The following is a 27,464-nucleotide window of genomic DNA, read 5'->3' as shown; positions in this document are numbered from 1 at the left end:
AGGGAGAGTGTAGGAACTACAATTACCGCCACGCGTTTTTATGCCTCCGCCAACCAGTCGGGTTGCAGTTTACGTCCACAATGTCATCGCCTCATTGTTTTTACCCTATTATTTGTGTGAACTTGTCGTAATTAGCGTCTAAATATTGGAGTTGAAACCAGATTGTTATCAGTTCTGAGATAATTGTCTTTGTCTTCAAACATTGAGCGCGGAGACATACATACTATCAACTCATCGAGCCCCACCTGACTTCTTGCTGTGGTCCTTCTCCATGCGCTCCAGGCTCTCCAGCAGGTAGTCCACTTTGTGTTTGATCTGCGTGAGCTCTCTCTTGATGGTCTGCAGATCATCTACCTTCACTGTGCGAGGAGAAGCAGTGGAAAAGTCATTACGGCACTGATGCGGGTGTGTTGGAGCGGGACAGTTGATATAATTGTGGTACGTACTCGTACGGGACGTCCTCTGGCTGGTCTTGGAGGAGGAGGAGAAGCTGGTTTTGGTTCGTCGGCTCCCTCCACCGCTCACGCTGACCCTTGGACGCTTCGAGGGGATAACAGCCCGGGACAGGGGCGGAGGGGGAGGAGGCACCCGGGACTGGTAGGAGTACATCCTGAGATACAGAGGTGCACAAATATAAAAGGTGCCACGACATGCATGAGTGGTACGCTTGCATCAATATATGAAAACTACAAATCGAAGGTGCACTCATAAGCACTAACAACAGACAGTAGGTGTATGCACAACATAGACAGCTCACCTATCGTAGTAATCTCTTTGGAAGTCATAGTCCAACTCAACAGAGGAACTGTAGAGAGAGCAGAGGCAGTGCAGAAAGATTAACTGCAGCGCTCGTCTTCGTCATGGAGTGATACTTTCTGACTTGTCGGAATGCGGAGTTACTAGAATTGCTAGGTCGTCGTTCAATCAAGTGCGAACACACCTGTACATGTCTCCCGCTGAACGCTTCACCGTCTTCGATCTGTGAGGTTTGGGCTCTCCTGCCAGGTTGATGTCTACGGGAGGAAGAAGGAGTTAAGAGTGGGAGAAACACGTTGGTTCTAATTTAATTCCCGCCTGTTTGTTTCCTTGTCTTTTGCCCCGATGCATGCTGGGATATGCTCCTTGGATTGAAACGAGCAGGAAAAGGAAATAGAAGTTAAGTTTTAGCAGCACGTGCTTTGGATAGTTTACGGGGAAGTAACACGTTGGCACCGACGTCAGGCTGTCTGTATATTTAGATGAAAACATGTTTCTTCTGCGTTTTTTGGTTTAGCCTTTTTTCTCCGCACAAAAAAACATTTTTAAAAACAGGCACAACTTATAAAGTCTTCATTCTATAAAGTCTAACATCCATTCTTACAGCTGTTTAAACATGGGAAACAAATGACGTTTATTGTTTTCAGAAAGGGAGTCCAGTGCTGATGTTAAGGCTCAGTGCTGGGCTCCGTCTCAGCTCTTTATTACCCATCAGCCCCCCCTCCACCTCACCTAGCACCTGTCCCACGATCATGCGGCCGTCCTCGCTGACCACGGCGTTCCGGGCGTTCCTCTCGTTGGCGTACTGGACGAAGGCGTAGCCCTTGTGGATGGAGCAGCCCACCACCTTGCCGTACTTGGAGAAGATGGCCTCCACGTCTCCCTTGGTGACCAGCAGGGTGTTGAGGTTGCCGATGAAGACGCGGGAGTTGAGGGAGCGAGGGTCGGTCTTGTTAGTCACGTTACTGCTGGCCATCGGGCTGGCGAGACAGGAGGGAGAGAGGTGGACGTGGAAGATGGGCGAGGAAGGGAAGAAGGAACAGCGGTGTGACAATTAGCTGTGGGATTATCTCTGCACAAAAGGTCAGTGTGAGCGTTGAAGCGTTCGATTCATTCGTCTATACAGTAACAATAAATATTCAGAAAAACATTTCTTACACACACTAAATGTGTGTTTGCACTTGGGAGACAGGAGCCACGAGAAGTGGACATGAGACAGCAGGATACACAGTGTGATGGGGTCATGAAGCAGCAAGCACTCACTCCATGATGTCTGTACTGGGGCTGATGGAGGTCTGCCTGCCTGTCTGAGTCTGTTGGAGAGAAGAGGGTTGTCGAGGAACTATGAGACACAGTGACTGTGGGGAGACATCTACTACACCTCTTTTCAAGTGCTTCAAAAGGGAAGAGGTGCCGATCAGCAGGTGGTAGATTAAAGGTTTGTTTTAAAAAAAAGGAGGCGGCCATAACGACAAAAAAAAACCTGTGGGATAAATGTGTGTTATGACAAAACAAGATATTGCGTTGAAGTGACGAAAGCTGCTTTTAACGTCTTCTCAATTTGTATTTGTGAATAACTTCCTTATTCTCTGCAGTAAACACCACTTTCCTGAAGCTCACGTCTCACACTACGCACTGCAGCTGTGTGTTTACACGCACGGTTTTGATCATATTTGGGAACTAATCTGTTTAAAACGATTTAAAAAGCAACATATTGAATCGTGTGCCATGATGCACATCTATATTCCACGATAGCTTATGAGCCTACTCGTGTGTTGACACTTTTTATGATCCCCTTGAGCTCGTTTCAGTAAGTGCTAGTGAGGGTCTACTGGTAGGAGATAAAAAAAGAGAAACAGGAAACTGCCCTGTAGCTTTTAATCATTTAATGCAAGTTGCGTTCAGGGTCTCGTTCTTTCCTCGAGATGATTTACACATCAAGTCCCCATCAGCACAATTAGCAGCGTAAAGAACGTCAGCTTTAATACGAGTAGAAGGGGGGCAGACTGTCGCTGCTGTTGCATTCGTGTCACAGTTGTGTAACAATGCATTGTGGGAAATGTCTCAGAAAATCACAAACGCATGTGTAAAATAGGCTGCACAATAAGTACACAGGAAGTAGACCCTCGCCAGCATCGACTGCAAGACACCTTTATTTGATATTTGTTGTAATTAAACTACTGACTGACTGAAATAACTCAAATATGGAGACGTCCTGCTGGTCTCTGCTTTGTGTCGTATCAAAGTGAATATCTGGGATGGACATTGTTATTATTTTTCTGGCTTTACTCATTGACCCACTGCATGTGTGTCCATCTTGTTTTTGTTTTTTGCCAATTCCCCATCGACCCTGCGAGCCATTCATGTTATTATCAACCACTTCAGCTATTACAAAGCCCGATCTCACCTGCCAAAGCACAACGCTGCTGCCAGCCGGGCTGAACTGTAGCCCGGCGGCGGCCTCTCCCTCTGGCCGGCAGCTACTAGCAGGGGATTACATGGTGTGCAGCCGGCTTTCTGGCCAAAGCTTAATGCTCCGCTCTCCTCTACATGATTTGGCCGGGATGTGTCTATTGCTTGGCAAGCTGACAAGAGTCTCTACACCGCCGGGTGTGTTTAGGGAGAGGGGGGGGGGGGGGGGGGGGGGGAGAGGTGATCTATCACAGGCTGCTTAGCAAGTGTTTCTAAATCTTTGTGGCATGTTGGGGTTCAAAGAGAAACAATCCAAGGTTTATAAAGCAGCAAATGATTTTCATGGACTGATGCCGAACAAAGCCGATTACACGGAGAATTAATCAACGAGAACCACGAGGTGGACAAAATAACAGGAACATCTGAAATGATACATACTGTATATATATATATATATATATATATTTAGATTTGTTTTCTGTTTGGGCAGTTCAAGGCGTTGATTCAACATCATCATTGTTCAGTAAATATCCTGCTCTACTTTCTTTTTGCAGACTTTCGCTCGTAATATAAAAGCGTTTTCTGCTGATTTTAAACGAAACATTTCTTAAACGATTAAAATCAGTTTGAGATTATTTTCCTGTTGTTTTCTAAGCGTTTGATAATCTAAATAATCTGTGTACTGCAGGGATACTATATTGGCTTGCATTAAAGTGTAAAGGTCCCTCTGGTATTTACATTCCTAATGAATAAGGGGCTAAACTCCGACTGTGGCCCGTCGTGTTACAAGAGTCCATTTATGACATATTGGCAGTTCTAATAACCCGTCCTATCCTCGGCCTCATCTGGGCTTCATGGTGCGAGACTTCCAGAGATGTGATGGTGCATCTTTAGTTTCATCATGATCAGTAACGTGAGCGAGTGTTGCTTTTAATGTTTGTGCTTTGACTGTGGCGGACGCTGCAGCTGCAGCGCTCATGTTGGACGACAGACACAATGACAGAGAGCAGCTTGTACAGATGTGCATGGAGCTGGACGTAGTGTGTGTGTGTGTGTGTGTGTACACTTTATGGAGCTAGGGAGTACACATGAAGGATATGATTAATACAATCTTAACCTTTACAGTTTAACAAGGTTTTAAAAGGCTGATTATGGTTCTGAGAAATTCAACCTCAAAACTGTTTCACATTAAAATATACGGATTTAATAAAAAGACAAATATATTTTAATCAAATACAGTCACTATTAGTTGTTACTGTTATATGTTAGTAATTCATGGTATTCAGTAGACATGCTTATTTTTATGGGTACAAACTTACTATTGGGGGTGACAATGATGACATCATTGTTATTATCAAGACCAGGTATCTTTTTTTCTGTGTGGGCAATAGACCAGATTTGACTCCATCAAAATGACATGCAAAATAAATATTACATTACAAAGCAATGGCAGCACTTATTTAGCCTCTGTGAGCCATTCAATCCAAGGACTGGATGCAGGAGGGAGTTGAGGAAGTGTTATTCAGCAATTAGCTCCAAATGTGGCCTCTCATAAATCAACACTTTTATGCATTTGGTTATCATAAACTGGGAACATGTGGGACGCTCATGTAAGAGGCCACTAGTGTCAAACAGTCAGCAGTGGATTTTCTACTTTCACAGCACAAAAAAAAAAAAAAAAAAAAAAGCACTACATGCTACTTGCTCTAGGAAATCCAAAAAGGGGGGGGGGGGGAGAAATGGGCTGAATCACAAAGGGGTGAAAACAAAAGTGGAAGAGAAAAAAAGTGATGCAAAAGTTGTGGTGTGGAAAAAAAAAAAGCACAAAAAAAAAAAAAGGTTGAGACCAACTTACGATTCGCCGCTGATCAAAAAAGTGGCTTCAAAAACTAAACAGGGGGAAACAAAAGAACGGAATATTAGAAAAGAGGTCATTGGAAAAAATAAACTAGAAGTATTATTTCCACAAGCAGGGAGGGCAAAGTATGGAAATAAGTAAAAAAAATATTATAATAATAATTGACACTCAATGCCACACGAGCACATGTTCACTATGAATAAGAAATCACAGCTGGAGTAAAAATAAAACACATTCATAAAAATAAAACCCAATTCACTACTTCATCCTCAATTAAAGCCTTTAGGTGTAATCTTATTTTACAATTATTTAAAAGTCATAAATCTTAAGCATGTGTTGTTTTAACAAAACGCCATCAGCCAGAGACTTTGCAGGCAGGCTACTACAAGATTAAACTATAGTAGTCATTATTATATCAATTATTCATGGGTGTTAATCACACTTCCATCGTTTGAACTGCACACTCGATTTGACTTTTAAAACCACTAAATGACCTCGTGTGAGAGTCTGCAGCTGAACATGGCACTAAAGCTGGCAGGACGGTGCATCCTTTGCCAGCTCAGCTGATGTGTAGCATCACTAGGGATTCTCTTCACAAACTAAAAAGCTTCTAACTTTACGCGCCCCCCCTGGAAAACTTGAGCTGCTTATTTGCAAACTAAACGACCTTATGAGCAGGAACACGTGAGACACTGGTGTCAGCTTCAGAGCAGCATCAGTGTGGAGGAGAATGGCTCCCCACTCTTTCCTCCTGCTTGTAGAGGCCTGAGTAAAGGGTCAGCTACATAACAGCGCCCCTGGAGCCTGGAGGGACTCACGCTCAAGGACACTTCCAGAGGACACACTTTGGGGGCCAAGAAGGGTGGGGTACAGTAAGGGTGTTGGGGTACAGCAAGGGGTACAACGGGGATCTTGCAGTTTTGGAGGCTACCTTGCGTTCCCATCAGGGGAGAAGTTTTCCATAGATATGTATACGAGTTTATCAGTCATAAAGCTATTCATGATAAATTCAAGAGGGGGAGGGGGGAGCAATTTAGAAGTGTAGGCCGGATTACAGCTCACTGCAGGCCCGTGTGTAGGCCTCCATCCTCGGGCTGCTCAGAATAAACTGCGTGGGCTTCTAAATATGCATATGAACTTAAAATCAGAATTACCAAAAATGCACAAATTCTGCCACACCAATGCTACAGTACTCCCAGGTGTTAATGTTCCTTTAAAAAAAAAAGAAAAATTAAAAAAAAATTAAAAGAAAAGCGCCCCCCCCTCGTCATAGAGGGGAAAAAACATCTTGCCTGAAAAAATTACATCACTCCTGAAAGATTTGCTGCAGAAAACACACTGCCAAAATCACAAAGAAAGGAAAAACACGTCTTATGAGTCAAAGTCAACGACTGCAAATCAAGTTACTGCTGGAGGCAAAACACAGGACGAGATTAAAAAACCCTTTAAAAACATATTTCCAGAAAAAGGGCGACCCGTTTTGAACACAGTCCAGAAAAGACTGGAACAATCTTCCATCTTTTCTTTCCTCGAAAATATGACCACAAATCAGATAAACAACGAGGCAACACAGCAGAAAAAAAAAAGAAATGAGGTTTTGAAATGTCTCATTCGAAAAACAAAAGCAAAAAAAATCTTGTCGTGGAAAGCTTTACTTAAAACTAGTCTCTGCGCAGCTCAAATATGCAAACACCAAATGTACGCCACTAAAGCCAACACAGTCTCAGGAATACCAGCCAGGAAAAATGCATTAAAAACCAAAACAAAAAGTCCCAAAGAGGTTCAAAGTCGAGAAAAAAAATAAAAAAAATATAGGGGAGGAAAAAAAACTCTCGGTTAAAAATACTCACCAGGAGTTTAATACTAAAAATTAGTAAAATTCGCTGTTTTTACTTGAGTAGGTAAAGATCCGTTAACGGCTCAGCAGGCTGATTGTATCACCTTGAAACCAGTGGACACGAAATGGCGTCGAGTCATACACAGAACAGAAAAGGTAAACGCCCACTACTGCGTCCTACTTTCTGATTGGACCTTTAAACCACCTTGTGTGCACATACTCTTCAGGGATTGGCGGATGCGACAGCCAGTCCGGCTCACGAATAACGACACACGTGTGATGTTGTCTATTGATTTTGAATAAAGCTCAAAGACTGCCAACACATCGAGCTCGAGACTCACGCGGCTCGAGACTCACGCGGCTCGCGCTACATTGTTATTTCTCAGCTTTAAAAAGTTATGGTCGATGCTTTATTGTTTTGGACACATTAAACAGACACAAGCAGCTGCAGTATGTTAAAGCAAACAGAGCGAAAGGGCCACCCGCTGCGTGACCAACAGCTGGGGAAAGTGAATACAATGAGGCCAACACACAATGGAAAGGAATGTAGAGATTGAAAGAGGAATTAACACATTTATTAGAATGTAACAATGCAGAATGCAAAGGGATTTTAACATAATTTAGAATTCTGAAGTGGAAATCAGATTATGTTCTGTATAAATTACACTTTTTTATTTTTCAAAACAGACATAGAAGAAGGGTGGCAAGTGAAATCTCATGCACCTTACTGCTTAACAACACGCATCCTGCAACAATGTCATAAATAACAATTACAAACAATTTGGTTCCAACACAGCGACTGAATGGCTTTAAAAGCATCTCAGCAGGGTCACCACTTCCGTGAGAATGGACCTGAGGAGTAAGCAAACGTGCGTTCAGTATGATACATTTGATAGATAAAGAGATAAATAAAAAGAAGTATTTTAAGTACCTTGGATGTCACCCATCCTCCTGCGGTTTCGTGGCAGAGTGACGTCCAGTCTATAGTTGGACTCGGGCGTTCTCAGAACTTCCTCCAGCCGACACTGCTCCTCGTTTTCCTGGTGGATCAACAGATAGCGACAAAACCAGTTGATCATTTTGTTCAGATTGGTTTGTTTGACAGCATCTGAGATAAAAACCTGTGTTGGAGTTTGTTGACGTTTCCTCCTGCCTACGGGCGTGTGAGATCCTGAGCTCTCTGACCTCTCTCTCTGCAGGAGGATGGCCTGTCGTGTGCTCCTGTACTCCAGAGAGAAGTTGCTGACGGTTTTACAGAAGTCCTCTGCTTTGGTGTCTCTCACCATAGCTCGGGAGTAGCCTAGGAATAAGAGGAAAGAGTGGAACCTGGAGGAGCAGAAAGGAAGAGGAATACAGAAAGTTTGACTCCATAACTAAAACAACAAGAAGGAAAATGTTTGACCTCGGTCTCAAAAAAGTGTTTGCCAGTAGCGTCTCACCTTAAAGTGCCAAAAACGTCAACAAAATGAAAGAAGCCATACTCGCAGCCCACCTGTTGATGACACGACGATGGACGGCTTTCAGGACCTTCAGCCTCTCCTCGCACTCTTTCAAAATGTGTGGCAGCCGGTGACGAAGCGAGCCTTCATGGCCTAAAGCCTCATTTCCTCCTCCTCCTCTCCTCTTCTCCTTCCCCCCTTTCCTCTTCTCCTCTGCCTTGTCCAAAATATTTAGCTGCTCCCATGATGCTTTGCACATTGCGTCCAGCTGGGTGAGGTTGGACTGGACTAGGGAGTAGTCGAACTGTAAAGAAGAGAACAGGGGAAGTGTGTGCATGTTGATGTAGATTCACAGTGGGTTGTTACTTAGATTCATTTTGAGTAAATTAACATTTGACAGTTTTGAATGAGCTTGAAAATGAGTTGGACTTATTGTTTCCAAATAATCCTTCACACATTAAGGTGCACCTACGCACCTTGCCAGCTTTACTAACAGCAGTGATGTCCGAGTAGAGGTCAGACGTTTGTGGGTAGAGCTGCATTAGCAGCACGCAGACGTGGAGCAGCAGGGGCTGGCGAGTGTGTGTATCCCGCACCTGGGACAGCTTCCCCAGGTAACTCAGCTCAAAACCACGGGCCTTACCATATTCAAAAAAGTGTTGTGAGAATTTTGTGGCAAGGAAAAATAAAACAATCCAAAACAAAGTGGATTAAAGATGAATACAGACTGGGAACACTCACCTTACACCCATTGAGAAAGTTACCAATTGCTAACACTGTTGCTAGAATACATCTAAAGGTCTGGCTGGCTGCGAGCTGCTCCATGGCCAACTTCAGATGGAACAGAGGCTCAGCAACTTCCTGTCACGAGGAGGACAATGTCGTGATTCATACTGAGTAGGTGGTGTTTTCTTTTAACTGCATGCCTATAGGGATTACTTGTCAATCAAACAATACTGTAATGGTGGAATGTTTTGATTATGTAGGCGGCAGCATGGTAGCACGCTAATGCCAATCTCAGAACCCATCGGCTATCGCTTTGACAAAGATAAGCATCATTTAGAGGGCAGTAAGACAGACATTTCTCTTTACAAAATGCTATTGATTAATACATTTCCTCATTCCCCTTTCACTTACCCTCTCTAAGGAGTCGTAGTCCAGAGCAAAGGCCCACAGCTGAAGCCTGGAGTTCAGATGTGGGATTTCCCCCAAAGTGAGCAGGCAGAGCTCGGCTGAGGCCAGAGGGGAGTGGGGGTTCTGGGCCTTGGCCTCCTTGATCAGACACAGTTCCTCTTCTGTTGGGATTAGTGCTTTAAGCCGCTGTTTTAGAAAGGAATGTGGAGATTAACTCATACTGCAGGAGCTCTTCAGGACTACTGATGGGACTTTGTGCTGTGTCTGTGTGTGTCTGCTTCCTGCTCAGCTTTCAGTTGGCTGTAATAAAGATGTGGTGAGGGCAACAAATTGCCAAGCTAACTTTGAAAGGTTAAGCAAAATGCTGAAGCTCAAATTCTAGATGACACGTCCTCCACAGTACCTGAAGGTCCTCTCTGTCCAGCACACTGCTGTCCATGCTGTAGATAGCAGGGGGGAGGAGGCGGGGAGGGGGCAGGCTGCTCAGGGCGATGGTTACAATGTTACTCCGCTTCATCCCCAAAACTGAGACTGACGGCTGCTTCTATGTTGGGGTAAAGAGGAGGGCATGAGACACTATGCATAATTGCATTTAGCATACTGATGAAGATTTGTAAATGGTACCTACAATTATGTATCTAGTCTATATAATCTTGAAGATTTTAACTTAAATAAATGTTATCTGTCGCCGGATGAGGTAACACAGTTGGGATTGATCCGATGACCAAGAGATGAAAGCGTTTGTATTGGCAATATTACGAACTGGGTGTCCAAAAACACAGCTGCATCACTGCTTATCGCCACAGGTGGCGCCAAAGACAATAAAACAAAGATATTCGTGGTCGTAGCTTTAACATTTTGCAGTTTCTTTATAAATCTGATATTGCAAAACACATATTTATTAATACAATGTCTCTATATGCCAGAGGCATCATCGTGTCTCATCGATCTTACCTGCCTCCTAGAAGCCACATTAAAACTGGTGCTACTACCCTTAGATTCAAACAGATACTCCAGCTGGTTGGTATCTAAATGGACCGGCTCAAGTCCGGCCCAAATAGTCTGAGAGCCGAAGCGTGTCATCCTGGGGAGGGGGGCTAAACTCTGCAGTTCCCTCCAGTGGAGCTTCAAAGTGCGACATTTGATGGTTGCACCTTTATGGGAGGCCGAGGGCAAAGGTGGGGCGAGCGGAGGAGGGGGAGGAAGAGGAGGGGGTGCTGGAGGGGCACAGAGACACGTTGATGATTCATTGGTTGAATTGGTTCCCTCGTCCTCTGTACTGTCTTCTTCGTCCCAGAGGTCAGAGAAATCCAAGGTGTTGAGGCAAAGACGTGCAGCTGGTTTTACGAATGAACTCCAGGATTGGTCGAAATCCCAAGTCAGGGGGTTATCCTTGGTTTGGTCTGACTCCTTCATTGGTCTTTCAGAGCGGTTTGTGTCAAAAGAAAAAGGTTCTGTTGATATTTAGGAGTATTACTTTGACAAACCAGGGTAAAGTTTCTGTTTTGTGCCTGAGAAAAAAGTCTTCTCCTTCCTCATGTTAGATAAAAACAAAGCCTCTTTGGATCAGATTAAGTGCGTCTTTGCCTTCGTCCTTTGCTAAACTTCTCTTCCTCTCACTGTGCAGTCAGTAATCCCCTCACACACACTGTGTGAAAGTCTGAGGATGATCAGCCTCACTTGTCGACCGCAGAAGCACATAACTCACACAACCAAACCCCAATCTTCCAACCGCCTTTGTGTTCTCGCAGCTCTGTAACCTGCAATTTCCTCGGGTGCAGTGATTGTCCTTCAATCGACTTCAGTCCAAGAGAATGGATTCATGTGAGTTTTGACAGGTTGTGTTTAGTCCTGCGTCCAATTCTGATGAGAAAATCCAAAGAATGCCTTTCTGCAGCGCTTCCACAATACCCAAACAACGCTTTTCTGCTGCTTTTCCTTCACTCTGAAGTGACAGCGAGTGAATTTCAGAGAGCAAAAAGCGAGCGAGAGAGAGGTGCATTGGTCTGTTGGTGCATCACTCGTGGTTTATTTGAGTTGCACCCTTTCCCTTAATTTCCTTATCGAGCCTGCATCTCCTGTTTGTATTGCTACTTGTGTATACACAAACTTCTCTATCGGCCTCTGAAGATCTGGCACTTCCCTCCTCGTCTGCCTCCCCTTCTCCCCTGTGAACGCATAAAAAGAGCACGATTGACCAAATGTTGCGCTGCATCCCTTTTTAATTACATGCAACTTTGTGGATGACACATCAGCATGCAGTACTGCAATCATCAAAGCTACATTTCAGTGAATGCAGACACACACGATCCTAAAAAGGTTGTTATGCACTGCTGCATAATGACCACCATAATGTCTGCTGAATCACACAGTGTACAGTTATGCTCACAGGGGTCATTTGGCATGGTCGACATGCAGCCATAATGAGCATCCCTCCCTCGGCCATTAGGTCGCCCTTAATTACCCTTTATCTCGTTCAGTGCAGCAGGGCTCATGGGACATTTAGGCCAAAATGAGCTCTATATGGAAAGCTTATGTTCTTTTTTTACATTCATGTATCAACAGTACTATAACTAGTACTAGTAAATGCTCTTTTTCATTTGTGTTGAGTTTATTAACTGACTAATAATCAATGGGCCTCATGCAGGAAGCGACATGCGAACAAACAAATATTCTTTTTGTCCGTTGATCCCAATTACGACTCCATATAGCCTGAAGAATGATATTGCGTAGCTACTGAAACAGACAGATTCCCCATGGGTACAGACGTTTCCGGCTGATTTCCTTTGATGAAACTTGCCTTGGACTTTCTCTGTGTCTGTGGGGTCGTGTGTATAACTGTGTACATCTCTTTTCATCTTTCTTTCTCTGTCTGTCCCACTATGTATTTCAACTTTCTCAGAACCTTAACAGCACAAGATAAAGATCATGGCAAAATGCACATGTAATCATTCCCAGTTTGCTTTGAGAACATTCAAATGTTTTAAGTTTAGAGGGTCAGGAACCATAGCTTGGGTTTGATTATTTTGCGCTATATAGCAAAGGTTCTCATATATATCTACTGAGCCAGCAAGATGCAGAAAAGCTTGTTCATGCTTTTATTTTTGTTTTTTGTTTTACTCTAAGCAACTAAACGTCTAATTTTCCTGAAAGACAATTACATACCAGTGTACCACAATGCGATGCATCACATATTCATATGCAATGGCATTTGTGAGCGGTGAAGGTATGTACGCAGGCTGACTCTTTTGATGATTGGTGGGTTCACAAAACAACTTTCAGATCATGATCCTGGAGCGAGAACCCTGCCAGAGGTAGAAAAAGACACAAAACAAGTTAAACTTTTCTGAAAGTAGGGTATGCCTAACTCTGGATTAACAATCGTAAGTAGGTTTTGGTGAATATGCACCACTAAAACACAGTATAAACTAACACGACACGCTCCTAAAGGCACTATTAAAGCAGCTCAGTTTTGTTCTGGGACCCCACAACAGATTAATCCACTCGTATTATGTTGACGGTATGATTTATATTTGATGCTGTTTGCCAAGGGTAAATATAAATGACTTCCAGTTGATATCCGACTGTAGTTTACATACCCATTGGGTGTTTATGTTAGCCAAATGGCTTTATAACAATATATGGATATGAATATGCTGAGAAAAAAAAGATTTTAGAGAATAAAGCATCAAATTTTGTTTCTACACCTCTATTTGCAACCACCTGATTGAATTATTTTTAAATAGTTTAATAGTTTTTTATATTTGTGATTTCTTTTCCTTTCTTTAACATCCCTTTGTGCTCCCACCTTGAAAAGTGCTATGCAAATAATATATATATTTATTTATTATTATTTAGTTGTCTCACTTTCTTCACTACTGCCTTTTATTTCGAAAGTCCAGAACGGAAGTCCCTCCTCCAGCTTTCCGCGCTCCCGCGTTGCTTTGGGAAATTCGGTATCCCCGTGAGCGCGCGCTTCCCGGACTGTAGTTGCCTGTCATCACACAGAGGATTTGCTACAATGTCAAATATTCACAAGCAGCGCGAGCTCATGGCTTCTTCCCCGCGCCACAATGAGAAGCACCGCGTTCTCCTGCTCATCCTCTAAATATATATATTTTATATATTTCTATGGGGTTTTTATTTTCTATGTTTTTTTTTGTGGACGGGATGCGTTTGAGGTAAAAATTGGTTACCCTGTTCTATTTAATGTCGCTAAAATTAAGATTTTTTTCCGTCCATACATGTGTGTATAATCAGAATGTTATGTCATTTAATAATAATAATAATAATTATAATTATTATTATTATTATTATTATTAATAATAATAATTACAAAACATGTTGACAGCATCTTTCCCCCTCGCATCTTTAACTGCAAACTTGTCCGGCTCTAACATTGACTGTCGTAGGCTATTACATTATTACAGTTCATTTAGTTCATTACGTAATGGGAGTGCGGACAGCTGAACAGATGTTACAGTGAGGTTGTTTGTGTCAAGACAGCATCATCTGTACACATCTGTAACACTAAATTAAAAACTATATATATATATAAACTATAAACTAATCTCATTTCTTCACATTTAAATTTTTAAAATGGGGTACTATTAACATTGGCCCAGCCATATGGGAATTGTAAGAATATTAATATTATACTACCAATAAAAGGTTTTTATAATTATGTATCAATCAATAACAAAGCCATAGCGTATGAACCCTTATTAGAAAGTGGTACCAATTAGAATGTGCTTCATATCATTAATTGGAACAGACTTTTGTAAAACAATAATACAACATGACGCGATTTCACAGATATTATTGAATATTATAGCATTTCACTACTGTAACAATTTCTACTAAAGTGTTAAATCCTCAAGTAATGTAACTGAGCTCCTTTCTCTGTCGTTGATGTGCCGCAGCGGGTCTATGTGAGCGTGTGAGCCAGGTCGGAGGTCATGCTGCGGACGGAATCTGACTCCCACGGCCTCTTTTCGTCTGGAGAGACGTCTGACAATGACTGTGAGGTGAGGGGATTTATTTATACCTTTTTCCTGCATACCTTGGGAATCAGTATATGATATAAAAGCACATTTTGTGGCCTGTAAATGACACAAAGTTACATTTTACTCGGCAACTCACACTCAAACGATCTTGATTGATAAATCTACAGGTAGGAGTATTTTTGATTTTGGGGTGAACTGCCCCAAACGGGTAATGTACCACTTTGTATTTGATTATCACTCTGATGTTCTTTGACTGAATCACATGGATCAGCCTTCATAACCCAGTTTAAAAACCGCATCACTGAGCCGCCGACAGGGATCCATTAAAATACAGACTTCTGCTGTCTCCATGTTCTTTCTACACGATACCGTTCTACATTATATAAGTTTGTGTCCAGTTTGCTTCTCATAAGTCACAGTTGTTAATCCTCTCTGTCTTTGTCTCCCTGTCTCAGATGAGGGCGAGTTGTGGAGAGGTAGATGTAGTGTGTGTGTGCGAGGCCGGTCCCTGTACACTTTATTCAGAAGCACACACTCCTACGCCGGTGAGTGCTCAGGCTCACCACTTAAGTGTCTGTGGCCGTCGCTCAGAGTGTTTCTTCTTCATCCGTAATCATGCTCTAAATACATACCTTTTACATCCCGCTGACCTCTCTGCTGCTGCCTGCGTCTGTTTTAAAGCAACTTTCTTTAAATTAATCATATTTTCATTTGCTTTCTGTTCTCAGGACACACTGCTGTGTGAACACTGTGGGAAAAACCGGGTAATGATAACCAGGTACTCCGAGGGATACGGCACGGAGGTAATGTGTTCTATACGACAGGCGTGCGCGTGCAACTATTCACTTCAGACACTCGTAGAGTCTTTATGTTGCCTTTATTATAGCAGGCAGCTGTGGTTCTGTGGCTTTTTGTGTTTCCACTGTTTAATTTAAAGGAATAGATTTACATTTTGGGTTTACGCTTGTTCAAGAGTTGGATGAGACGATCGATACCACTTATCACTGTTAATATGAAGCTCCAGCCAGGGGACTGTTAGCTGTTAGCCTGTTAGCTTAGCCTAGAACAAGCGTAACTAAGAAAGACCACATGACCCTCTGGTTAAGACAGGTTACACAAAGAACATATACATTTTTAATTAGTGATCTGATAGGTCGTTTGTAGAGTCAGGCGAGCTGTTTCCCCTTGTTTCTAGTCTTTCTGCTAAGCTAAGCTAATCATTTGGTTGCACCTAAAAAAGAGAATAAAAAATGTGCTAAAATGTCAAACTATTGCTTTAATTGTCAAAATTGTAAGGGTAAATGTTATATTTAATATAGTGCCCTCAGATATTTCTGGATTATTCACATGATATCAATATTTTATATGTATATATGTATATCTCAATACCCCTAGTTCGTAGTATACACTACCTTGTGGTAAAAATAGCGAATACTTAATGAGTGAATGAGTTCTTCACAGTGCTCACAAATGAATGATGCATGTGTGCTATCACAGTAAGATCAGTAGGAAGCACCAGATTAGGTGTCTCTGAGCTCCTTAGTCATGTGTCGAGGTGTCAGCTGATTCATGCATAATAACAATGGTGATAATAAGAAGTGACACATGAGAACACGCACACAGACGAATGCCATCATCAAGTGTTGTTTTTTGGCTAACAAAAAGCAGCGGTCGGTGATGATTCACTGCTGCTCATCTGCGTTTCATGCAACTGACTACAAAATAAAAGCCTCCACGAAGCAAATGTGGAGGTTGTGTTTATAAATAATTTGTATTCGTCGTACTTTAACCTACATTATTAACCTCGCATACTATAACTAACTACGCATTCTTGTTTCTGTATGTACAATGTGACATTCCTGTGCAGGAGGAGTGTGTGTTGTCTGACCCTCAGGGGGAGAGTGATGCAGATGCTGATATAGAGGACACAGATTGCAGGTTTGATGTGCACACACACACACACACACACACACACACACACACACACACGCACACGCACACACACACACACACACAATATCTCTTTGCTTGTAGTTCTCTGACCTTGTGCCTTTAACCTGATTGGTTCAGACTCCAGGAGCCAGGTTCTCTCCAGCGAATCAGCTCTCGAAGACGTAAGCGTCCGCGGGTAGCTCGGCAAGACACCACCGAGAGCGAGGACGACGGCGGGCGAAGCCACAGATCACATCGCTGGAACCTCAGGCTCAGCCCTGCCAGACCACACAGCAGGACAATACTGGAGGTAGAGAACACAGCAATGTAAAGTCTATTAGTCATCTGCTCACCAAAGCACAATGTCAACGCAACGCAGAGGCTTGAGAAGAGAGGTGTAAGCAGGGCTGCAACAGAGACAGTATCCTCGTTCTGATCCCATAGATTTCCCCTATTTGGTTCATTAAAGGGGACATGTTATGCTCATGTTCAGGTTCATGATGGTGCTCTAGGTGTCTACTAGAACATGTTTACATGCTTCAATGTTCCAATAACACATTATGTTTCTCAGACCTGCTTGAAAATAAAAAAAGACATCACATCCAAACACTTATTAGAGGGTGCTACAGTATGTCAAGAGAAACACTTTTGCCTTTATCCTTTTGGATTAACGTTGGGATAGATAGTGGGTATTTTGTACAATACTGTTCATTTGGTATTTACTGTACATTGCATCTTCATCGTTTTCACTTTGTGTTTTCTTCTTTGTCTCCCAGGAGAGCATATCACAGGTCAGGCCACTGGTCATCTGCCGGCCGAACGAGGAGAGGCAACAGAGTCCGGGCGACCTGCCCCGAGGCTCCAAGCGTCTGAGGTCTCTATGGCCATCTTCCCTCTCTCTGCCTCTCATCCTCCTCCTCTTGCTGCCTCTCTCCCTCTCCCTCGTCATTGTTATCGTGTCTTTCCTTCTACCGTGGGCCAGCGCTTGACTCTTTTCTGTTTCATGAGAATAGTTTATTACAACAAAAAAACAACCACCGACTCAGACAATGCACAAAATGGGAACACGCACATGTTGCTTTACGCAGGATAGTACAGATAAAGCCGCTCTCTGTACATGTTACATCCAGAAACTCTGCTCACGATCTAAACTCAGTGCTTTCTTCTGCTTCATGAAATCTCACCTTCCACTTTCTCACCCCCTCGTTTGTAAAAATAGACCTCTCGTCTGGCTCCTTGTTCTAACGAGCCACAGGAGTGATACGCGGGGGAAAGGTTTCAGGGCTGCACAGGTAGATTCAAAAGGGAAAATTACAACGCTCAAGTGGAAAATAGGACGACGATGATGCTGCTGAACTATGCAATTCTTAAGTTCCTACTGCAGCATCTCATCTGCTGTTAAAAGAAGTCTCCTATTTCTTTGGCACTATCGTCCCCTTCTTGACCCCTTCCCTTGTCTCTTTGAAATACAAGGAGTTCTGGTTCTAAAATAGAGCATGACCCAATTTAAAAAGCAATAGCAGAAGAGATCTGATATGGCTCCTGATCTGTAGTTGTTGAGCAGTACGTGTGTTTAATGAGTGGGTTATGTGTTATTTTACTGGTTGCCGATTTAAAAACAGGGAATCTTCTTTTTCTTCTTCCTCGCTGCACTCGTGTATGTTTTCAGTAAAATAAGCCGACCTCAAAACTAAATGGGCTTTATTGGAACTTAATTATGTTAAAGTCATTTAAACACTTCTTACAGTTGATTACTATTGTGTTTAAAAGTATTCATGTTATGTTATCTATATTTATGAATGATCATTTAAGAAGAAATGTGAGGTTGACAATCAGTCACGCTACTTATTCCAATTGGAAAAGGCTGTGACTTTTCTGTACTGTATGTTAATTGTTACGGTGTTTTTGTATGTATTTAAAGTTGTGACTTTGCTTCACACCACAGTGGATTTGCTTGCATCCTTGTAGAGAAATGTTCCCAATTGAGATCAGGTTGTGCTGTATGAGCTCATTTGATTCATGTTGTGTTGCCTGCCTTACCTTTTATCTCCATGTGTGTGTGTGTGTGTGTGTGTGTGTGTGTGTGTGTGTGTGTGTGTGTGTGTGTGTGTGTGTGTGTATGTGTGTTCACCTTTGTGTTCATGGGGCCATAGAAGTAAAAAAGCCAATAAAACTACATTGTATTTTGACAAAAAAAAAAACTGCTTCCTTTTTGTTTATAAGAGCAAATGTAAAATCATATGAGTGAATGAATCACCCAAAAGAAATGCCCCCGGTGTGTAAAGCCGTTTAGTTAGCATGATGTAGCGGTGCAGGGTAGGCTGACTTTGTTACCTTCAGACAGCAAAGGTAAGGTTTGGTTTCCGGTCTTTATGCTAAGCTAGGCTAAAGTACGACCTCTATTGACCTCCTTATCTAACTTTTGGCAAGAAAGTATCCAAGTTTCCAAATATGTCAAACCATTACTCTAAGTTGTTTAATTTATCGTAAAGGCTACGATAACTAAAGACAAAGCTTCATCTATGTCGGCTGCTATTAAGAAGAAGAATATAAAGAGGATTGCAGCTCGGCCTCTTGTCCCAGCAGTGTTTGCTGCTCTCGAGGAAAGGGCCTGAGGGGGAGGGTCCCATAACGAGGTTAGCGCTATTCACTCCTCTCACTGAGTGGGTCGTCATGGTAACAATCAGTACTGCAGAGGAAACAGACTTATCATAAGTAAATCGTGAGCTGCTGCTCAGAGCCAAACACTCATCAAACATCTGCTGGGTTTCAAACTCATGATGTCAACATGGCACTAAACAAACATGTTTAATGCTCCCCAGAACACTATATGTGTTGCTATGTGACACTTTACAGCACTTTACTTTAGAACATCTCAAAATGTCAAAATATTAAGCGGAAGTTCTCAATTTATCTAAATACATTCAACTTCTCTTTTTTTTTTTTTTGCGTAGGGTTGACTCACTTTTCTGCTTATTTAAACCTCCCTGTGTGTATGCACAGTAAGTATGTATGTATGTGTGTGTGTGTTTGTGAGGCCTCACATGTGATCAACTGTGAAAAAGAGCAGAGTCATTGTGTCCTCAGGTAGGAGTGTGTTTTACAGCGAGGTGTTGCCCACCAGTTTCATTTCCAACTCACCCACTCACAGTGATTCAACTTCAAAGCATCTCAATAGAAACTCACCCTGTGTTGATAAAATTGAAGAGGTGTTATTTTAGAGCACTTAGAGGGCCAAGGTTCAGACAAGATCTTTAACCAGGGAACATGGATTTGTCTTTATGAAAGCAGCTTCCGGATTGCAGCCTGGTTGCAGACCTTTGAATTGTATCCGCGTTTACAGTCCTGTCCATCAATTGGAGAAACAATAGACCGATCATACGTGGAATTAAGAATGGGGACATTAGCAAAATTCATGAAAAGCAGCAACGGAAAAAATGGCGACAAGTATGGATGAGATTGATGCATGGTACAAGTTGATATAACAGAAACAACAACACTTAAGCCAACAGATTTCCTTGATCAATGTGAAAATTGTCAATGTACCTGCTCGTAGCAACCAATACCACTGCTTAACTGTCAACTCAAGTTGATATTCGGTCAGATAGTCAGTTGCTACTGATTGTTAAAGGGTAAAACAAAATTAACTTTACCTTCCAACAAGAAATCAGCCAACATAAACCAACATTAGCTTGCTAATGTGTCCTGTTGAAGAGTAGAAGAGGTACGAAATGCTAGCAACACACAAAAAGCTGTTTAACAACGATGTACAAACCATTAAAGTCATTACGAAGACAAGTATTATAGGCCGCAAAGTAAATCACTTATTTGAAACTAGGCAGAAGTTACTAAGAACTTAGGAAGGCCTCCACAAACAAACAGTTATAAATGTACAACTAGATGATGCATTTTAATAATGCACATGAAGAGATTGTATTTGTGAGGATCCACTGTCAGCTACTATACTTGTGACCTGTGTAACTATATTTCAAGTCAAGGTGACAGTGCGACTCAGCTGTTCCTCTGTCTGCACAAAAGGCAACAGGTGTCAATGGCGTTGTTTTATTTCAGCCTCCTCCTTCCCCTCACATCTCTTCATCCTTGACCCAGATTCCATTGTCTTTGGACGTGGAGAAGCAATGTGATCCCACTGGTGACCCTCAAGGCATTTAATACTGATCTCAGTCATATGGTCCAGAATTAAGATGCCATGGCCCCCTCGAGGTGTTTTGGTTTGGACGGGCAGGAATCCAGCTGCCTCTAGGTCTAGATCATTCCCTTTTATAACTTGCTTCAGTCCAATCTTTACAGTATACATGGAAGAACTGATCTTGACAGGAATAGGCTGCAAAGAGGAATCAATACAAAAAAACAATAGGCATAAATTGCATGGCCTGTAACTATACTGTGTATGATAAATAGAAACTAAAGTAGGGGGAAAAAGTAGTAAAGTTGAAAGAAATTTGGCACATTACATTATGATACATTTAGTGCATCAACTCATCATAAACCTTTGTTAGGTATCACGCTGACATCCCAAAAAGTTTAGAAGTCTGGATTACCTCGTGAGATACTACTCTGTATATAGCAACTTCTTTGGTCATATGAGGAATCATCAGGTTGACATGCCACCCTCCAACATGCAACACATGGAGGAGGAGGGAGAGGCAGGAGAGGAACAAACACTGCTGGTATCTGCAGACGGCTAAAGAGGTGAAGCGGTTTCAAGAATAACAGCAGCATCCAAAGAGTGGATTACCATTGGACTTACATACATTTCTCTGTGAGTTCTTCTTCATAAACTGTGCAAAACGTATATGATGTGCAATCTTTTGGCTTCAAGAGGTGTAAATGTTTTGAGGGTTTAAAGGAATTACCACACAGAGTGATACTGGACAGTATGGCAGTAGTAGCTAACCTATGCATCCTGGGCTGGGATGTGACAGAACCAGAAGAAGTAGAGGAAGAGCCGAACGAAAAAGAAAAAATCACAGTCACAGAATCTCAGACAACTCAAGAGGAACAGGAAGCAGAACGTTCAACGGACGAAGAAGCAGACGGTAATGACGAAGACGCAGTAAAGATTTACTGCAAAGGTGATTATCGCATGAACATATTCCGCACCTTGACAGAGTTCAGGGACTCCTCCCTTCTCACTGACCTTTCTTTGAGTACAGAGGATGGGAAGAGTTACCATGTACACTCCCCTGTCCTGGCTGCTGTCAGCTCCCATATCCGAGAAAGACTTAGGAGAAGTAATGAAAATAGAGTTGATGAAAGAAAGGATACAAGTGTTGGAGTCCACAGGTTGACAATGTCTCTGGGTCCAGAGGTTGATAATGTTGGATTAAAGGCAGTTGTGGAGTTTGCCTACACTGGACTCATATCATGTTTGAACAAGAACACTTTGCACCAGATAAAGGCTGCGGCTCAAATATTGGGCGCCCCAAGGGTGCAGGGTCTCTGCAAAGAGGAAGAGGAAAGGTCCGCCAAAACTGGAGGGCAGAAGTTAAAGAAAAGCATCTCGGCTGCAGAACAAATGATGATCAGCCTTCAGTCCATCAAACTGCTGTGGATGGACAGAGTGGGCTGTGACGTCATATTGGAAGCTTTCGGAGGATCGCTTCATGGTGAGTAGAATACAATAATAGAAGATGTGTTGTATTTGAATGGTCAGAGCGTTTGAACAACACGTTGATAGCTGACACTATCCGATTATTCTGACACTACATAAATGTAGAACAAATGCCCCATCTCGCAATTTTAACGTAAATTAAACAGAATTCATGTATCTGATCGGTAAATTGCATATGCTCAAAAAATGAGTTCTGTCTTGGCCCATGTCACACCCTTTCACCACGTTTTATGAATATCGGGCAAGTAGTTTTTCCATAATTCTGCTGACAAAGATGAAAATGCTATATGCAAATCAAAACAAAAACTCCTGTAGAGTCCTGTGTATGTTAGTTGGGATTACAATGGGTCTATACTGTACATATTATTATCTTTCCTTCAGTCCACAGAGTCATCCTGGCTGTGTGCAGTGACTACTTCAGAGGCATGTTCACCTTGGGGATGAGGGAGTCCCGTCAGCCCTGTGTGACCCTTCCCTTCCTTTTGGCTTCGGAACTTGAGGTTCTGATTGACTGCTCCTACAGCGGGACTCTCCCCCTCAGCTGGAAGCATGTCTTCGAGATCACCTGCACCGCTCTCCAGCTCCAATACCAACCTGCCCTCTCGTTGTGCCTTAACTTTCTGCATCAAGAAATTAATCCTTACTCCTGCCTTGATGTGGCATCTTTTGCTGAGGCCTACGAGATGGTGCAGCTACTTGAAGCTGCAGATGATTTCGTCCTGCTGGAATTCCAAAAGGTGGCATGCATCTCAAAGTTCGAGGACCTGCCAGCCAAAAAGCTTCTAAAGTACCTGAACAGTTCTTCGCTCTGTGTTCCATCTGAGCTTGTTGTATTCAAAGCAGTAGCGGCATGGATCCAAGCAAAGCCCAAAACAAGGCTGAAGCTTTCTAAAAAACTAATGAAAACCATCCACTTTCCCTTGATGACGTCCATGGAATTCAAAGAGGTCCAATCTCTGAGCATGTGGTCAGATCACAACCTGACAGAGCTCTATGAAGCAGTTTTGGAGGATTTCAGCTCCAATAAGACTCATTGCCGGATCTATCTACCGAAAGAGAGTCTGGTCTTGATTGGAGGTGATCAGATCTCTGAAGACCTGGGTAACCGAAGCATCAGCAGAGAACTCTGGTTTGGGAATTCCCTAAGGAACCATAAAGGCGTAAAAAAGGCCATTGAGTGGAGAAAATTGGGAGGGATGCCAGAGCCAGAGAGATTCAAGCATGAGGTGGCTGTCCTCAAAGGACAATTGTACGTGTTTGGAGGCAAGAAGTACTATGGCATCAACGACAACCTGAATTCTGTCTATAGGTGAGAGAGGTGATTTAAAGTTTTAAAGACATGTTTCAATGCCTCTGTACTTATATTTGTCTAATTTGACCACATCTGTAGGTATGATCCCCTCCAAAACAGCTGGGACAGCCTGGCTGAAATGCAGAGAAATAGATGCTCTTTCTCCGTGGTTGTGCTGGATGGAAAGATATATGCCATTGGCGGACATTGTGACACTGAATATTTAGAGAGTGTGGAACGATACTGCCCAACCGGAAACTCTTGGAGGTATGTTAGAAGGGGTATTGATTTTTCAAAACAAAGTTTGCCAAACCATGATCTTTTACTAAACCTTTTTGTTTGTTAACCAGGTTACCATAATCCAGGAGAAATATGAGTCCCTCAAAACATAATTGAGAATGCAGTTTAGTTGTATGGGAACATATTTTTGTAGGACACAGGGTTGAGAATCCTAGCCCAACACAAACATAGGATTTAATTTAAATTAACTGGAGGACTGGAAGTTTGTCCCGTGTAGATTAGCTGGGATCAGAGGACAACAGATAGAAGTAAGTTTTGCAAGGGGACCACCGATGACTACCACTAAGTTTTAGCTAGAAACTAGTAAAGCCTAGCTTGTGGTTCTGGACTGGGGAAGGCAGGAGTAGGTTGAGAACTTGCACAAGCTGATTCACAATTACTGGCTCATTCACCAGCTACAAGCTTAATAGTAATCATACAGGTTTACAACATGGATATTATAACCTGATACTTCTCATTTGATTTGACGTACTGTGTGTTAGACTGAACAAAGTGTAAATATTAAAAAAAGGTTCTTCTCTTTCAGCTTCACGTGGCCCTTGGATCTGCCTCTGGCTGGCCATGTAGCAAAAGTTTTACAAGGGCAGATCTTTGTCTCAGGAGGGTTGAGCAGTGACTACCAATATCTTGCATCCTTGTTTCTGTACCACCCAGAGACAGGAAGCACTTATTTGGCAAACATGGCTAAACCTCGAGCTCGTCACTGCATGGAGACCCTGGGTGAATGTCTTTATGTCGCAGGTGGAAACACTGCAGAAGATGACATGAGTATTGTTGACCTGCTATCTTGTGAGGTATACAATCCAGTGGCCGACTCCTGGACTGCCTTCCCATCTCTGTCAGTGCCACATGTAGGAGCAGGAGGTGCAGTTTTGGAGGGAAAGTTTTATGTGCTAGGTGGATATAGCCAGGAGGACCACAGTGAAACTAAGGTGGTTCATCGTTATGATCCCACCACACAGAGATGGGAGAACATGGGCATGATGCCTGGGCCGAATAATGACATACGAGCATCTGTGCTGCGTTTGCCACCACATTTACGATTGTAAGATATGGTGACATATATGTCATTACATTTGAGCAAGCAAAAGGTAGGATACCCATGTAATGTGGAGCATTTGTGGTGCTGTATATTCAAACTAACTGTACAGTGTTATATATTGTTCATGTTTTAGTTAGGGTGCAGAGAGCTTCGTTTCATCAGAGACAGGAAAACAGACAATGTAAGAAGTTTGATTTGCATTTATTGTTCTGAAGGCGGTTTACACGTTTGTATTTTCACTACAATTTACTTGAAAATTAAAAACATACATGTGTTTTTGATTTTCTTCACTAAAAGTTTGTTTTAATTTTCGATGTCATCACTTCCTTTGGGACAGTGCCACAATATAAAGAAAGAAAAAATCATTTACACAGGGAAGACGAGAAAACCACTGAAGGTTGTGTGTCCATTCAAGTTGTCAAACACTCTGCCGTTGTCCCACAGCTCCATGTACACCTTGTCACCAGCAGCTAATTGCAGAACAACAGCATTACTGCTACTGTCTGAGCTGTCAACTGAAGGGTTATCATAGGTTGAAATTTGCCCAACGCCATTCTTCATTAAAATGGCCCCCATGACGTGAGTGTTGTAGCCATAGGTACTGAAACTTAAGAAGTAAAGACCGTTCACAGGTGCTGTGAAGATTCCTGGAACAGAGCAAAGACAAAAAGGTACAAGAGTAGTTACTCGAATTTCAAGTATGTATGACTTTGGAAGAAAACTTTAGTTAGAGGATCCAATGAATGGCCCAACTGCATGAGCGCTCTCTTGCAGACATTTTGAGCTCATTATGGAAACTTTATGTAAGTCTGAATTTCTGCAGACTTGTCTGAGGAAATTACCCACAATTCATAGTATTGTGACGTTAAACACAGGATTACCAGGGGCAGCCCTGAGGCGTCTAAAGAAAATGGTAAAAAAGGAGGACTGACACATGGGTGTTCAGCCTGGCATATATATTTGGTGTTGCAAAAAAACATTACACTGACAAGGATTTGAGATAATTTTTTTTTTTTTAAACGTGAAATGAGAGAAATCTAAGCCTATACTACAGACTTAGTTTATTCATTAACTTTCTTTTAATTTTTGCTTAATCATGCCGATTGATCGTGCTGTCCCATTCTTATTTATACCATTTTGAGCATTTGCAGCCTCTTGTACTGAGGGTTTAGGGTTCAGGGGGGACATTGGAATACAATTTAAGCATTTCACATTACACTTAAATTCCATTGTTAATGTATAAAAAAATAAAATAAAATCAGCACTAGAAAACACTAGAGAACTGGGTCATAAAGTATCAGCAAATCAAAGTAGTAGCAAATTCCTCTCTTTGTTTGTTCTTGTTTGAAATACCAGAAGCAGATGTGAATTTTACAGCCTGAGGACATCGAGTGTCTACAAGAAGGCAGGTTGTATTGTAAAAATCTGCTTTTTAATCGACTAAGCAACTTTTCTGTGGGCTAACTCTGAGACATATGTTTAAAATAAATGTTAATTATCTACACACACAATTTAAGAGTGCACAGTACCTGTATCTGGGTCATAACCACTGCCAGTGTTTGAGAAGACCCTTTTGAAAATAAGGGTCTTGTCCGTGCAGGGTCCTCTGTAAATCTCCCCGAAGTTTGCCAAAGAGGCCGAGAATGCGATCTGAGGGGCACCTGCGGACAGTTACATGGAGACGTTTATATAAAAAGATGCAACTCAAATCAACATATTTAGAGTACTTATCTTATTCTCATTATAAATCACATATATTATTTGATGGTATAAAATACAAACATAAGTTTGATCATCTCACTTTTAGCACCACTCTGCTTCAGTTTATCGATCTCCATCTCTGTGGCATTCAGTCTCGTTTGCAGGCCTAGAAGTAAAACATAATATTACAAAAATGAATGAATGACAAAAAAACAAATACATTACTCAAAATGAGAGGTAATCTATATGATAATATGAATTTTGTACCTTCATTCTCTTTCCTCAGTCCGTCCACTTCAGCTTTTTGTCTCGTCACCTCGTCTACAGTCGCGTTGAGCTTGGCCTCCAGAGCCTCAGAATCATTCTGCCGTGTTTCTAGCTGTTTAAGTTTGTCCTCCAAGTTCTTTATTAATTCAATTTTATCACTCAGCCACTCACTAATATCCATGTCAACTCTTTGTCCAAACCCTGGCTCTACAAACAAGAGTCCCAGAAGGGTCAGCAGAAGCAAAGCCCTCAGCTCCATTTCCTCGATCTTAAATCTGTTGTCTCTTGGATATTTTCCTCGCAGTTTGTGGAGGGTGCTTTTTCCTCAGCGGCTTATATACCTGCTCTCTTCAAGGATCCTTGGATGTCAATGAGTAAGCAGTGTTGAGACCCCCAGGGACCGCCAGTTCAAGTCCTGTCCCAACAGGCCTACTGTGAGGATTTTGTGAGTGTGTTTGCCAGTAAAATATCAATAGGACATGTGACAAATGCAATAATAGATATCACATAAACTATGGATAGTAAAAAGGGCTTTATGTCAAACAGTTAATGATATTCCAAAGTACAATAAACCTTGCAAATGATCATATAGTTTAATTTGGGAAAAGTATGTATTTATGATGTTTTCATAACTCATATTCAAAGGATCTAGCACTATAGTGTCTTATCAAGTCGTCAGGCAGGTTTGACTTGACCTCATCCTCGTCTACATCCTCCTTCCAACATGAAACCTAACCATTGTGTTTCTCATGTTGTGTTCACTAGTTTCCTTGTTCATTAAAACCTCAATGATAACTATCAACGTGTAACATTTCCATTATGATCCATTTCCATTGTTCAGATTGGACTCTACT

General features: G+C 42.2%; 4 protein-coding genes across 18 annotated transcripts in view; 2 read left to right on the top strand and 2 right to left on the bottom strand.

Annotated features, from left to right (window-relative positions):
- The window catches only part of LOC115023575 (heterogeneous nuclear ribonucleoprotein C), an 8,172-nt gene extending 1,159 nt beyond the window's left edge, over window positions 1-7,013 (bottom strand). Inside the window, exons 1-9 of one of the 14 annotated variants that reach the window (XM_029454659.1) lie at window positions 6,877-6,997; window positions 5,024-5,057; window positions 4,488-4,544; window positions 2,020-2,069; window positions 1,489-1,736; window positions 941-1,013; window positions 758-805; window positions 447-610; window positions 246-359 (exon numbers count right to left, since the gene is read on the bottom strand). In XM_029454659.1, the coding sequence (XP_029310519.1) occupies window positions 246-359; window positions 447-610; window positions 758-805; window positions 941-1,013; window positions 1,489-1,736; window positions 2,020-2,069; window positions 4,488-4,514 (724 nt within the window). In that variant the 5' untranslated portion in view covers window positions 4,515-4,544; window positions 5,024-5,057; window positions 6,877-6,997. Of the gene's footprint in view, window positions 1-245; window positions 611-757; window positions 806-940; window positions 1,014-1,488; window positions 1,737-1,914; window positions 3,607-4,487; window positions 4,836-5,023; window positions 5,058-6,876 lie in introns of those variants that run through there. The other 13 variants (XM_029454645.1, XM_029454648.1, XM_029454650.1 and 10 more) reach the window with 13 other exon arrangements.
- Window positions 7,014-13,603: 6,590 nt separating this feature from the next.
- LOC115023752 (uncharacterized) lies at window positions 13,604-18,558 on the top strand. 2 transcript variants are annotated; one of them, XM_029454974.1, is made up of 7 exons: window positions 13,604-13,617; window positions 14,359-14,463; window positions 14,898-14,987; window positions 15,171-15,245; window positions 16,310-16,380; window positions 16,513-16,684; window positions 17,151-18,558. In XM_029454974.1, the coding sequence occupies exons 2-7, from the start codon at window positions 14,395-14,397 to the stop codon at window positions 17,361-17,363; spliced, it is 690 nt and encodes a 229-aa protein (XP_029310834.1). In that variant the 5' UTR covers window positions 13,604-13,617; window positions 14,359-14,394; the 3' UTR covers window positions 17,364-18,558. The 2 variants fall into 2 exon arrangements, with proteins under 2 accessions (XP_029310834.1, XP_029310835.1); XM_029454975.1 differs by lacking the exons at window positions 13,604-13,617; window positions 14,898-14,987 and having other exon boundaries at window positions 14,362-14,463.
- A 2,441-nt stretch (window positions 18,559-20,999) lies between these two features.
- Window positions 21,000-24,649, top strand: LOC115024020 (kelch-like protein 33). Its single transcript, XM_029455399.1, has 5 exons — window positions 21,000-21,065; window positions 21,218-22,004; window positions 22,391-23,318; window positions 23,400-23,567; window positions 24,127-24,649. The coding sequence occupies exons 1-5, from the start codon at window positions 21,000-21,002 to the stop codon at window positions 24,647-24,649; spliced, it is 2,472 nt and encodes an 823-aa protein (XP_029311259.1).
- A 359-nt stretch (window positions 24,650-25,008) lies between these two features.
- Window positions 25,009-27,117, bottom strand: cbln11 (cerebellin 11). Its single transcript, XM_029455387.1, has 4 exons — window positions 26,611-27,117; window positions 26,444-26,509; window positions 26,172-26,303; window positions 25,009-25,289 (listed from the first exon to the last, which is right to left on the bottom strand). Exons 1-4 carry the CDS (start codon window positions 26,867-26,869, stop codon window positions 25,009-25,011), a joined length of 738 nt encoding a protein of 245 aa, XP_029311247.1. The 5' UTR covers window positions 26,870-27,117.
- Window positions 27,118-27,464: the final 347 nt, after the last annotated feature.

The sequence above is a fragment of the Cottoperca gobio genome, chromosome 18, assembly GCF_900634415.1.
Source record: "Cottoperca gobio chromosome 18, fCotGob3.1, whole genome shotgun sequence".
Taxonomy (NCBI): Eukaryota; Metazoa; Chordata; class Actinopteri; order Perciformes; family Bovichtidae; genus Cottoperca; species Cottoperca gobio.
Note: the sequence above shows the minus strand (reverse complement) of the source record. Positions and strands in the feature narration are given on the sequence as shown.

Excerpts from the sequence above, each read along its gene's own strand:
- LOC115024020 (XM_029455399.1), top strand. The coding sequence starts at position 21,000 with ATGCCACCCTCCAACATGCAACACATGGAGGAGGAGGGAGAGGCAGGA. Across the intron at positions 23,319-23,399 it reads AACCTGAATTCTGTCTATAG|GTATGATCCCCTCCAAAACA; the intron begins GTGAGAGAGGTG and ends CCACATCTGTAG. Across the intron at positions 23,568-24,126 it reads CCAACCGGAAACTCTTGGAG|CTTCACGTGGCCCTTGGATC; the intron begins GTATGTTAGAAG and ends CTTCTCTTTCAG.
- LOC115023752 (XM_029454974.1), top strand. The coding sequence starts at position 14,395 with ATGCTGCGGACGGAATCTGACTCCCACGGCCTCTTTTCGTCTGGAGAG. Across the intron at positions 16,381-16,512 it reads ATAGAGGACACAGATTGCAG|ACTCCAGGAGCCAGGTTCTC; the intron begins GTTTGATGTGCA and ends TGATTGGTTCAG. Across the intron at positions 16,685-17,150 it reads ACAGCAGGACAATACTGGAG|GAGAGCATATCACAGGTCAG; the intron begins GTAGAGAACACA and ends TTTGTCTCCCAG.
- cbln11 (XM_029455387.1), bottom strand. The coding sequence starts at position 26,869 with ATGGAGCTGAGGGCTTTGCTTCTGCTGACCCTTCTGGGACTCTTGTTT. Across the intron at positions 26,304-26,443 it reads GAAGCAGAGTGGTGCTAAAA|GTGCCCCTCAGATCGCATTC; the intron begins GTGAGATGATCA and ends AACTGTCCGCAG. Across the intron at positions 25,290-26,171 it reads TGGTTATGACCCAGATACAG|GAATCTTCACAGCACCTGTG; the intron begins GTACTGTGCACT and ends GCTCTGTTCCAG.